Here is a 14,042-nt window from a genome sequence, read left to right on the forward strand (position 1 = left end):
TGCTAGTTTCTATGGTAATTTGTAATCATTTCAAGTTGTTATTGAAGTATTAATTTGGTTTCGAAGTTTCTCAATGAATGCAAATTGAGTGATTTTACTTTTAATTGAATTAGATTTATTTCAATTGTAGCATAGTTGGAATGGCATTTGGAAGAAATCAATTAAGGTGACAGATGATGAGTTGGTAACAATCTTTATGGATTATTGAAGCTGGATGTATTATGATTGCACAAAAATACAACAAACCAACACGATTTTTATGATTTTGTAGGTCATTGTAGTTTTGACTAAGTGTTTGGCTTTTGTGAGTTATGCATTTAATGCGTCAATAATTCTTATCTTTTAAAACTATATATACAATCCCAGTCGATATAAAAACGTTTTCCAGATTTTTTGTTTCAAAAATGCATATATATTTTCGTTTTGATGTTGTAAAACTTTGTGTCGATAACGAAAAACAAAATCAAGTGAGTGCAAAAAAATATTGGGATTTTTGGTAGTAACGTGTCTAAGATATTACGCTGATGATGATGATGATTCAACGTAAACATAATTATGTTCATTACTCGAAAGGGTATTACATTTTTTAACGATGGGTAGTAAAGTGCATATACAAAATCTGGAACATTTGCTTCCATAAAATATTGAACTTTACTATTCAACTTTCGGTAAAATCGAGCATAAATTTCGCACGGTTGAAGGACCAAATGAAAATTTTACAATTTTCATCCTTGAATTAAAGGATGTAGGAAAGTAGGACCTATTGAATATTCAAGAGATTTGGAAACCCAGCACTTATTTGAATTTGAAACTCTGGAGATGAAAAAAGTGACCTTCTCACTAGATTTTTACTATGGTTTTCATGTTACATCGTCAAACTGGTGACCTCTCATATCACAAGTTTATAGTTTTTGTTGTCAAAGTAAACAATAATCTCTATATATTATATTTGCATGTATAAGTGGTATTCTTTTAGACGAAAAAAAAAAACGGAAAAGTATTATTATAACTTTTTTTTCTGTATGCGTTACAACGTTGTTTGAATTGGTGAAGCCGAAATTGAGTATATATGTGAGAATAGTGTGTGTTAGTAGTGAGTGTTTGTTCGTGTTATCGCTTATCATTTCGTTATTTAGACAAAATGAAAAATATCATTAAAATCAAACGTATTTTTGCATTACACAAAATGATTGAATCCATAATATTATTAACTTAATTGAAAAAATGTTTTCTCTAAATTTCAAAAGTTGACAGCCTTATAATTTCAAGTGGGATGCATATCAATGTTTTGTGGTGATAAATATTCCGGGAAAATGATGCGATTTTTATTCCGGGCACGTTTTCAAATTATGACAGCGGAGTTCTGTTAAGAATGTTCCATGTTGATGACACTTTAACGTCATGCTCTTGTTTTAGCTGAGTGCAGTGCTCTGTTTCGTTTTGACAATGAGCGCTCGATGTCACCGCTTCACAAAATTACCGTGTGATGTTTGCCAAATCATGCACAAAACACATTTCAAGTGGAAAAAAATGTTTACGCCAATTATTACATTCGAGTGTCATTTTTTGCACTATATGCATAATCCTTATTGCTTTCGTCGCTATATATTTACTGTTTAAACAGTTCATTGTTTTTTCTTCGTCATTCAGTTGTTCACATTAGGGTTTGAAGCCATGTTGATTAGTATTAAAACACATAAAATATGTTGTAACAGCAGGAAATATCCAAAATACACTTGATAAATGTACATGAACATGTTTCTTAAACAAGATTTCATAACTTTACCAAGTTTTCTTTCCCAAATGAATATTAAGTGTAAACGAAAAGTTTTTGCCCAGAACACATAGCATCCTATGACATTCAAAAAATGTGCCGAATAAAAATTGCCGGGCTTGCAACTCATACTCATACCGCAGGCTACGCATGCACAAATTCAACCATATCGACATTGTGCATTTCACAAAATGACACACAATTGAAACATATTCATGTAGACTGAACGCCAACGTTAATAAAATGTAAATGAAAACATTCGAACACAATAAAAGAGCATTCAATACGTTCGTCATGAAAACTTTTCGTTTTGTCTTCTAAGGCATTTGTTCGAACACTTAGTTTCGTTATTCGAATTCCATGCAAACGCATTGAACATAATTCAGTTCATTCGTTGCCGTCAAAAACCAATGATTGCTGAAATATGACGTTCGATATCTTTACATTTATTGATTTCTGTATTTTATCAGTTTGTAATTCAAATGAATTGTCAAAACTTCTTATCGCCTTGCAAAAAAGTTAATGCATTTAATTTTTAAAGGAAACAACAATGTAAATACTTTTCATGCATGTGCGACTCCATTGTGATGTGAATTATCTTTGAATGTAGTTGAAGTCACAAAGTTTCCAACACACACAATTATTGATAACTATAAAATTGTGCAGATACACAGAGTGTACTTTTTGATTGAACGATGAAACTTTATTGTTATGCATCAATGTGCCGAATACCGAATAAGTTTGCCGGTTATAGGCAAATCAATTCTGGTGAATTTGAATTGGAATGTTACCGCATTCATTTAAATGCAAATTTGTGCAAATAATTTTTAATGCACATCTGTTATTATTGCTTCAATATCAATGATAAACAAATATTCACAAATATTTTTGCGAAACTATTTTGATTATGTTCAAATCGTCATCGAAATGACAGTGATGATAACTTTGTTATTTCTTCTGGATGTACATTCTTTCAATAAGAATTACGCCACGTGTTTGGGCCCGTAGAGATAACACTCATATGTATCCGTCAATCTGCAGGTACGGATATGCATCCGTATTTGTGATTAGAAAATTGGATCTGTTCGGTGTGACAGATATCTTTATTTATGCCGGCGAGTTGACTGTAGATCCTCGAAAACGTCCAGCTTGACTTCATTTATGGATCATATCCGAAACATTTCCCGAAAATAATTTTTCCTACAAAATTCGGGAATTTTTCCAAGAAGAAAGTGTTTAATCGAGAAATATCATTTTCGGTAAATCTTCCAGCATTCGTGAATAGAATAATACGATTTTATCCAAATCAACCGGAAAAATCTGCTACTAAATGGAATCTATTTCTGGGCACAGTCTACATACTCCACCTACGATCAAAATAATTACATGTATGAAGTCAATTATATAATTCGCTGTGTTTGCCTTTTTAGTGATGTTGAATGTTTTTCCATGCATTTAACAAAATCAAAAGTTCGAAACTATGCCGGCCAAATGATGTATGTAACCACAGTATTTACCAAAAATCAAATAGTGTCACATCAAAATCTTCATTCGTTTGTGAATCTATTGTAAAAGATGTAAATGGAAAAACATAATATGTTTGAAGTGATGAAACTATGGCCCGTAAATAAAACGAAAATGTTGATATCACTCATGTTTGACATGGTGGCAAATAATATTTACTAAATGTGCATGAAATTGATCCAGTATGGCAAAGGCAAAGTTTGTTTGAGCTTCTATGTTAATTTATGTTTGCAAAATAGTCTATAAATTTTATTAGAGTTGATTTGAAGTGTTCGAACATTGTGTTTATATTGGCAATTTTTTCGGTTGGATGGGAGGTGGGGCGAAACATCTCAAAAGATAGAACCGCTAATAATACCCTCTTGAGAAATGCTGACTCTTTTCAATCGTTGGGAATTTTATGTTCACTTATTTGATTGAATTCATAGGAAATAATAAAAGTCTATTACATTTTACCCTTTTTTTTATCAAAATCAAATGATGTCATTCGCTAGCGTTCGGTTTAGTTTTTTTCACCAATAAATATTCATTTTATTCATCCGGATCGAACCGAACATTGATGCGAATCAACATCATTGAATAGTATATCATTATGAATGCGCATTCAAAACTTTTGGTTCTGTTTTTCTTTGCTCGCTCAAATATTAACATAAAAAGCCGAAGTTTGTTTGTATTTCACAAAGCCAATGACGCAAATAAGTATGTGATAATAGACACTAAATTTGGGAGTTTATTTTTTTTTTTCTTTCGTTTGGCGTTTGCAGGAACGATCTTTGTCGTTTTTGCCGATTTGCTCTAAAAAATTTGTTCCTCTCTTCTTATTAAGTTTATTGATGTTCAATGCTTTGGATAATATAATAGATGGGCAAAAGTGATGATGTCATAAACCAATATTGAATTTTATTTCAAGCGAGAAAAGAAGTGTTCAAAAACTTCTTCAATATCAATAAACCGTAAATAAATAAGCAATGTTGCGAACAAATTGATTTTCGAGCCAAAGAACCGCAGGAAAATAGCTCAATACACAATATTCCAATTTTACGAAAGATGTATTGGTAAATTTTCACAAGCACATAGAGACTAACATGTCAGAGCCATCAAACTTTTTTTCCAATTGGGGAATAGTTTAGCTATGTCTCGAGATAGATAAACTTTGTGCTTTTGTGAGCTGTGCTCGTAATAGAAATGACTAAAAGTTGTTATTTTTTTTCACTTACTCATGTACGTTTTGACATTATTATGTATGAATTTAATTATGGATTTGAAACAAATTTTCATCAACTTCACTCCTTGTGTGTTCGGAAAATGTTCAATTCATTTTGAATAACAGATGATAGCAGGATCATGTGTTGTGCAACATCCATTTTGGTTTTGAGCTTTTAAACTGAATGCAGTGGATATTTTGTAATATTCATAATTTTTGGATGTATATATTCGCATGAAATTCGGGTTTTATAAAATACCTGCTACATGAAAATCTGCAAATTTATAGCGACCTATAAAAAAGTGATAGGAAAAGGCATTTGAAATCAGCAGAAGAGAATCGGAAAATCGTTGAATTGTATCACAAATCTTACGTAAAAACCACACTCAAGTCGCAATGTTAAGAAAATGTCTTGCATTTCTTCTGTTTTTTTTTTGGTGCATTACATACAGTGTGTATGTTCGTTCGTTTATCTCTTAGTTGTTTCTTTCTATCTTTTTTGTTCGAAAAACTTTGGTTAATCAGTCAAGTAAATCTGTACAAACTGTGCTGTATATGTATACTACAAAATACCCGCTTAATAACAATAACAACATCTGAATGCAGCTAGTTTTCCGTTGAAAACCAAGTTTAGTAGGTGAAATACAATTCCTTTTCTTCGTATACTCTATACTCTTGTCTATTTTCTTTGCTTCGTTGCTCTTCCCATTCCGCTTACTCAATCAAAAAGCTTCGCTTCACATTTTCATGTTGATGCCGTTGAAAACTTAAGAAGCGAAGCAAAAGTGCACATTTAAAAGAAAAGAACCAACGCGAACGCAACGATCTATGTATATAATTCATATTTTTGTAACAAAAAAGCGTAGGGGCTTTTATGTATAAATATAATAAACGTACTAAATATGCTGCGAATTTGTCTAGAGTAAAGTTTGGCTAACTTTTTTTTTTCGCTATCCGTACACTTTTATGCACTTCCTCTTATTCGCGTACGCTCTTTTTTTTTGTCTACGTCACATAGAATGGATAGTTTTCTTTTCTTCGGCACTCTCGCGCTGTTCATAAAATATAATGGATGTTTCATTCGTTGATATTTTCTGTTTTACAAGCGTTGAATCGAGCGTGCAAATAACGGTAAAATAGGAACTTCATAGGCATTGCTACGGTCAAGTAATGCACGTGCATCTCACGAAATTGCTAATAAATCAAATAATGAATTTTAAACATAATGAATAGTACAGTGTGTGTGCTTTGTTCACAAAGCATTTTATTGGCAGTGCCATATTGTTATGTCATGAATTTACACCAAATTCAACGAGATTTTATTATTGCAATGAATTATTAAGATTCATTTGCAGTACACTCTTTGTCTTTTGTGTTCACATTGAAAGAATATTTGCGCGATAATAATAGTCAGATTGTTTTTGTTTAGTTTGAATGGGATTGTTTTTCTATGTTTCATAAAATTAATGACGTCGAATCGACCGCAATAAACTTTTTTAGTGTGCCATGTATCCAATGATAATTTATTGACATCAAATAGAAATCCGAATATACGTTTCATACACGAAAAATGGCGCACATCGTAATAAAATGTTATATAGCCTACCAAAATATGATCGAACACGGGTTAGCATAGTTCTAGGATTTTGATTTTTGCTTTCACTAAAAATAAATTGGAACATTTTTTTTACAAGTTGACATACGGCGGTTGCAGTAGTCCTTTTCACCATGCAAGATGAATCGGCACTTTTTTTTGTACATAACTACTCGTACTCTACTCAAGTAGCAGCAATGTTATGAACTGAAAACTGATTTTTAAATTAATGACACTGAATAAAGCTTACGAATGAATAATGTTCGTTGTAAATATTTTCATCTACACAATTGTCCTGCAACATTAAACATTCTGTTTCTATCTATGCTATTTTGATGAAAGTACCATGAAAATTGTCACATCTCTTTGGTATACTAAACTTACGAACTTTTTACCATAACAAAAATGTTTTATAAATAGCATTTAACAAAATTAGCATACTTTTGTTCATCAAAATAATTAGTCACGATTTTTATTTTATCCACAAATCCACAAAGAAACATTTCTGAATATATCCAACCAGAGCTGTTCACGAACATTCGGATCGTTTTTTAATTTACATTTTATTCGTTCGTTCGTTCGTAGAAAATCAAATGTTCGGATTGTTCGTTCGTTCGTTGTTTGGATTGTTCGTACAAATAACGAACACGTTATGAAAAGGACGTATAAAAGTAGTATTGCAGTACTGAATGAAAATAGGAAAAACTCTAAATCAATTTTTCTCGATTTTCCTATAAAAAAATAAAGAATAAAATGTATCCGACTAAAAGATAAATTATTGCCTAAAAATGTATTTTCAGTTTTTGGAAAACGTTCATTCGCGAAAAAGTATTTTCGTGAAATGTTTTGGCATTCATGTTTACGCATGTTTACGTAATAATCTCTTTTAATCGGATAAATTCAGAAATGTCTCTATTCGCGGATTTGTGGATCCAGCATTCTATAACAATATCTGATGATTGTTATATGTGTTAACTCGATTTTGTTTGAGTGAAAGAGATTAGTTTGGCGGTGAGTTAAATCTAAATTCTTCATTAATAATTATTCTGAATTATTTGCGTAATAATGCAAGTGCAGAAAGCTTATTATCGAAATCTGTGTAATACAATCGGTGATAGTTTTCAAAATGTTGCGTTATTATTCAATTTCTCTTCACTCAAAACTCTTTATATAAAAACGAGACAAAGCCTCTTGATTTCCATTTAAGTACCTTATTTAGTCATGATATCGATTCAGTTATATGGGGTTTTGCGGGATTTTCAAATAAACTGCATTCCTCATTGTTAGACTGAGTTGAACAAACCAATTGAAACATTTTGAAACAATGAGAGAATACTGTATTACAAACCCACAACATATTTGCACGTTCGTTGATACAGTCTTTAGCGTAGTATCCATGCATCAAAATGACCATTAATTACATCAACGCATTCTTCTCATTCCATTATTAAATCCATAGAATTTTAATGCTATTTTTATTTCAATATAATACAATATCGAATTGCGACAAAAGTTATTTTTAATAACCTAAAGGCTTTTTTTTCAACGCTATAATTTATAAATTGTATTTTCTCTTAATTAAATAAGTTATTCACATTAGGAGTTGATGCTTAGTTGTGATATAAATTCTATTAAACTTTAATTTCAATTTGCTTAAAGTTTTCATCATCGTTATTTCATCATGTTTGCACTTTGTTAATCATAATGCAGGATACGTGCGTACACATTGATTAATGTATATATTTGAAAGAAAAACTCTCTCATACTTTTGACTGGAATCATGTTAAATAAATGTTATGCCAAATTGAGTTGCTCTAGAGATGTGAAACTCATTTTCTTGCTGATATTCGATGCTGAATGCCTATATTTTTCGCAATTATATTGTTAAATATGCGTCTTGAAGATGAACATGATCAGAATAAGGGCATTTCATTGAATTGAAAAGTAACGTGTTCTAGGTAAATTCCATCAGAATAAATTCAAAGGTGCATTCATTCACGCGAAAAGAATGGCATGAAGAAAAAGTTAAGCTTGTACGAAATAAAATCACAGGTTTCGAAATAAATTTCTGTTCAAATGGAAAATTGAATGATTTTTGTAAAAGAAGTTCACAAAAATTATGTCGATATTTTGTTTTTTTTTTCACATTCCATCCACGACACAAATCGAAATGGATTTTTTTTACAAGTTAAACGGAATAATAATTTTTTTTTTGTGCGTCCTGTTTTATATTTTATCTTTTTTTGTGAATGTCGTAAATGGCAATATTTTCTATGCTTAAATTTTGTTCACAAATTACATCATATGCGGTTTACTCGTTGATTTATGAGCATTTAAACAAAAAAAATTTAAACTTGATACAACTACGGGAATAAAAAACTGATATTTTTTTATGTAAAATGCATAAAATAACATTATTGACATCATAAAATGGTTTAATCCTATTGGAGCTAGAACGAGAACTTCATTCATTTTGACTACATACGAATCCTTTTCAGAAGCAATGCAGGAAAACACCGTTTATTTATCGAACGATGAATTTCCTTTTTAGTTTGGCGTTTTGAGTGTTGTCGAACACACCTTTGAAGCATTTTACTGCAACGGCGAATAAGATGAAATTTAATTTCGCCTTAACAAGCAAATAGAAATGAAGAAAAGAAGAAGAAATGCATGTGATTCTGTTCAAATATTATTACCGCTACCGTAAACTATTGAGCACTTAACATCTTCATTTTTCTTTGGCTGCTTTCTTTTCGTTTCTGCACACCGTTTTTTTTCTTCTCTCTGTATTGTAACTTTATAAAGCGAATGTCGCAATATATACATTTTCCAAGGGGCTTATGACATTTGTGAATCGCACGAGTCTCATGTAAATTATACGAATCAATAAGAGTCTTTATGTGATTTGCGAGTCCCCTTATGATTTTTGAGTCAGTAAATAGTCTCAATTTTATTTTTTTATTATTTTTATCAAGATATATATATATTTTTTATTATTATTTTTAATAAAAATGTGATTTGTCACATTTCAAAGGCACAAGAAAATATATTTAAGTGTTGAAATACCAAAAATTGTTCAAACTATTTTGCGAGAAATGGGATTTGGTTGCCGAACTAGTTTATCTTTTATTACAACAGAAACTGTAGCTGAAATTGAAGAATATGTAATCGAAAATCGTGAAATATTAGCTATATCAAGCCATGAAAATAAATATTCCTTCAAATTTTTGCCCGGATCTATACAAAACATGCCAAATTATATGAATTAAAAAAACTGTGAATCAATCATCGAACAGAAAATGAATTTGTCACAATTTCCGTATTTATTAAAATATTTCATGGAAACCGTTCAATTGTATGTAAATTTAAGTGCTAATGCCGGAAGAGTGAAGACATCCAATCATTTTTTATGATACATTTTTTATCATTATCTATATGATGAGTGAAGAGTATTTTTATAAGACATTAGCTTCTAATTTGCCGATCCCAAAATGCACTTTTTTTAATATCAAACAGAAAGAAATTTGATTCCTTTGGATGCTAGAAAAATTATATGTCTTCGATTAAACGTTGATGATATTTGAAAATTGTGTGCGTTGTGTATGAAGTGACTCGTGTAGCGGTTTGTATGAAATTTTCACGAGTCAGCACTGACTCGAGTCAGTCATAAGCCCCTTGACATTTTCTCGTCTACAATATATACCATCATCGTCTATTGGCTGCCGTAACATGAGTAATGTCTACAAAATAAGATATCTTAACATGTTTGGATTTGTTCATTATTACAACATTGCTTTCAGTCAATACCAGTTACCCGTACATTTCGTTCAATGTTCGGAATTGCTCAGTCAAGCTATAAAAACATCACCGAAGCGTTGAAAATTCTAGATGGTTTTACTTTTATGAATATTAAATAGCATTTCATTTAGTTGACACTCTATTATCGTTGCGTGCCTTGGATGCCAAACCCAACTCAAACTCTCTTGATTTGGTTTCGGTGTCACTTGTGCGAGGGTTGATGTCGTTTTCGTTTCGGAACGGTGGATAGGTCCGATTGTACAACATACAATGGTGTAAATTGAACGAAGTGAAAACGGTGTGGTTTTACGTTTTATTCAATTCTCCATTGGATCAATCGATCCAACTTTCCGAATAATTAAATAACGCACATTTCTCTCTCTCTCTCTTCCCTTTTTTCTCTGTCGCAACACCATTATTGAATATAAAAAATGTATACACTAAAAAATTGATAAGCTTTAAAGTAGCACACAGACGCAGTTTTTCGCTTTCATTTCGCCGTATTTTTAGCTGATGCATTTTAATTATTGATGGAAGTAAATTTACCATTGCTTGTCATTCATTTGGGATATGTCGCAATATCAGTTACTGTTGTTGTAGTTATGCATGTATGTGTGTGTGTGTGTGTGTGTATGCACTGTGCATATCCTAGACATGTAATAATATTTGTTATTTGTGCCAACATATAAATAGCTCTTCTTCAACATCAAAATAAACATCAATGTCTGTCAATTGTATTACATTTGGATACATTTTATATCAAACTTAATACTGAGTCGCAAATTTGTAATCTCAAAAAGCTTTGCGTGATAGTTTATCGAGTTCATTTTTCAAAATTAACGATTCTGCAATCTTTTGAATGGAATTCGTTCAAAATCGATTTTATTCGATAACTTACAATTGTTCAGTTGCTACCGTCTAGACGCATTCTAGAGAGAATAATTGTTGCAATTGCATTCGAACTGTATTGAAAAAAAGAAATGGCAAGATTTTGTTATCGCAGCTGCTGTCTAGTCGTCTAATGCATAGAACTCTAAAATTACTATACAAACAAATCATTGAAATATGATTGTACGAAACATGACTTATACGCAAACAGAGTGTAATGAAAATTGCAAAGTTTTGATATGGCTTCATATATCATACTCTCAATTTGCTTGAATGCAACCCCATGACCGATTGCAAATGCCTTTGCCGCATGTCAAGCTTCTTTGCATTTTATCATCCAAGCTATTCACCTATTAATTACATAGTTCTAAAATGAAATGAATCCGAATAGTTTGTTCAAGCTGTGTGTGCCGCATGTACTTTATGAACAGCCATTGAATGCGGATGGTTGTGGATAATGTTGTGAACAGAATTTCGAGAATTAAATGGAAATTCATTTCGAGTATATCGTACTTGAACATTAATATTTTAGTTTGTCGAATAGTTTTGGTGAAATGAACGCTTCTTAAAATGAACTCCCATTTCAATGGGCAGCACAATGCAATTGACATGTTTAAGGTAAAACGAATTTTTGCACATGAGTATGACACTTTTTGATGATAGATCAAATTTACTATCGCTATTATAAATGTTGAAAAATACCGCTATTTTTCCCTGTATTTTATGCATGAGCGATGTCTCTTTTACACTTTTTACACAGGAATATAATAATATGTACAGTGTCGAACACGAACATAAAATCACACCTTAGTGTATAATTCGTCTCAACATGTGTCGACATTATCGTCAAACGTACACTACATTGTTCCAACATTGTATGCTTTGTGTGTTGAGAGAGGAATTATTATAAATTCACATACTCACACATACATATACATCCAGAAATTGGACCATATTTAAATTTTTCTTCATACGGTCATATATGATTTTAAATGTGTACATTATTATTATTTGACAAAAAAAAAATAATTTCGATTACAGGTGCTTCCAAATGATTGAAATTTGATACCATTGATATATTGATTGTAATTGTATATATATGTGTGTGTATCCATCTAAAATGAATTATACAAACATTTTACCAAGTATCGTTAACTGGCACTTCAATGGTTTCCAATTGATTGAATACTTCAAGCTGATTTTTATTGGGGTGCTTTTTTTATAATGGCATTTTTTTTTCGCTTTCAAACAAAAGCAAAACATTTATTAACGATCCACATAATTTGATACATGCACATACATGGCCATTACCGTGACGATTACACATTTAACTTCGCCTTTGGTTCTTTTGTCTGAATCAATGATTTTCTTCCTCCTCCACCACTGAGTGCACACCAACTTTTCACATAATCATCGATCACGACAATGGCCAAATTGTAATTAATACTATTTATACAAACAATGATTAAATATTCAAAAGGTTTCTAATTGATTTGAATTTTGCTTACCTTGAAATGCGAAAATTATAAGAACAGTCTTTAAAACTTGGTCATTCTTTCCAATACCCATTCTGTGTGTATGTTAGGCTTAAAGAAAGTATGATTCGTATCTTTGCATGGATTATACACAACGTCGCGTAAGTTCGTTTCTAAATCGATTATCTGAAAAATGCGTTGAATTCGAAGTACCGATGTAGTTCGTCAATCATCCAAATATGATCATCAATCGAATTACGAGTTTAAAATTTAAACGAAAAACTATTATAGTATTTCACTTTTCACAGAAATTATCGATGTATTATCATATAATTACTTATTTTATAAGTATGAATATATCTAGATTAGCGATGCAATAGAAAAATTCGGTGTTTTGAATATTCACACGAGTTACATAGTAAAAAAAAATGAATTGTAACGGAGCGAAACCGATTTTAAATGGTAATTTTTGAATGTTCAATGTCGTTAGATTAAGTTAAGTTACTTAGTATTGTTGTTCGAAAACATTTGTGCGGTAACAAAATTATAAAAATTAACTATATTCATGTCGTTTTGGCTTGTTCACACGAAAAAATAATGTTTTTTTATGAATGATTCCTTTTTCGAACGAGTTTCAGTGTGTTTGCATTGCCCGTGGTTTTTCCGTTTGTTATTTGGCCACTGTTCACAACTCACAAGTTTTTTATTTTCACAAACATTGTTGACTTTCATCGGAAGCTTCGTTTTTTGTTTATTTTTTTTTTTTAATTTTATTTAACTATCGATTCATCGTTGCCATCTTTTCACATTGAAATTATATATATTTAATTTACATTATTGCACGATGTGCTGAACATTTTATTTGTATTGATTCATTTTAAATATTTCAATTTATGTCAATAATTCTTTTCATATTGTACGATATGTCGGTTTTCGAAGATTCATGTTCTGATGCATTTGCAACCTGCCGAGAAAAAAAAGGATGTGTTTTTAGTGATTTCTCATAATCGATCAAATTCGATATCGAATTTTATTGCTTGAAATAGAAATAACAGTCAATATTTCAATGCACTACAAATATAGAAGCTTAACGAAAGCAACCATGTTTTTATTTCACTAAAAATATAAATAGCTCAAAAGTTTGGAAAATATTCAGAACCAATGATTTTGAAACCGATATATTTGGATTTATAACGAAAGAAAGAAAATGATTTACATTTTTCTCCAGCCGGATTCTCTTCACAATCACATATTTACAATTTAAATTTTTTTTTGCAGAAGAGAAAAAGAAAACGAATTTCGAGAAATAAACTTAATTGAAATAAAAAAATAAATCTATTATTGATAGTGAATTAGAAATTTTCGGTTCGTTTTCTGATTTGTTGTATTCCGAAACGGTTTTTATGCGAACTGAAGAAAGGTTTCGAGATTTCTATAGACGTGAATATCAAGCGACCTGCCACAAACGACAACACTCAACAGTGTACTGAACGAAATGGTGCGCTATGCTACATCTCAATATGCGAATTGTTGCTTTTGTTGTGAACGCTTTATGGAGTTTCCGTTCAATAAACCGAACCGCCGAAAGAAGGATGAAAAAAAAAACCGTATTTCAAGAATGAGAAAATTTTCCTGCTTCACAAAACGTCGTATCAACAGCCCATTAACCAAAGTAATGTTTAGAGTGCGAAAATATTCACCTCGCAGTAGACTTTTTATATTCATAAAATGATGTTGATTATAAGCGAGAACCATGCAAAGTGAAATGTTTTAAAGGAATGCCAA

General features: G+C 31.1%; 1 protein-coding gene across 2 annotated transcripts in view; it reads right to left on the reverse strand.

The window, feature by feature from the left end:
• Positions 1-13,774, reverse strand: part of LOC116338524 (Down syndrome cell adhesion molecule-like protein Dscam2) — a 40,605-nt gene extending 26,831 nt beyond the window's left edge. For both annotated transcript variants that reach the window (XM_031763854.1, XM_031763852.1), the window contains exons 1-2: positions 13,474-13,774; positions 12,291-13,221 (exon numbers count right to left, since the gene is read on the reverse strand). In XM_031763854.1, coding sequence (XP_031619714.1) covers positions 12,291-12,351 — 61 coding nt within the window. In that variant the 5' untranslated portion in view covers positions 12,352-13,221; positions 13,474-13,774. The remainder of the gene's footprint in view (positions 1-12,290; positions 13,222-13,473) is intronic.
• Positions 13,775-14,042: the final 268 nt, after the last annotated feature.

This window comes from Contarinia nasturtii, unplaced genomic scaffold (assembly GCF_009176525.2).
Source record: "Contarinia nasturtii isolate CC-2019 unplaced genomic scaffold, AAFC_CNas_1.1 Cnas_scaffold_414, whole genome shotgun sequence".
Classification (NCBI taxonomy): Eukaryota; Metazoa; Arthropoda; class Insecta; order Diptera; family Cecidomyiidae; genus Contarinia; species Contarinia nasturtii.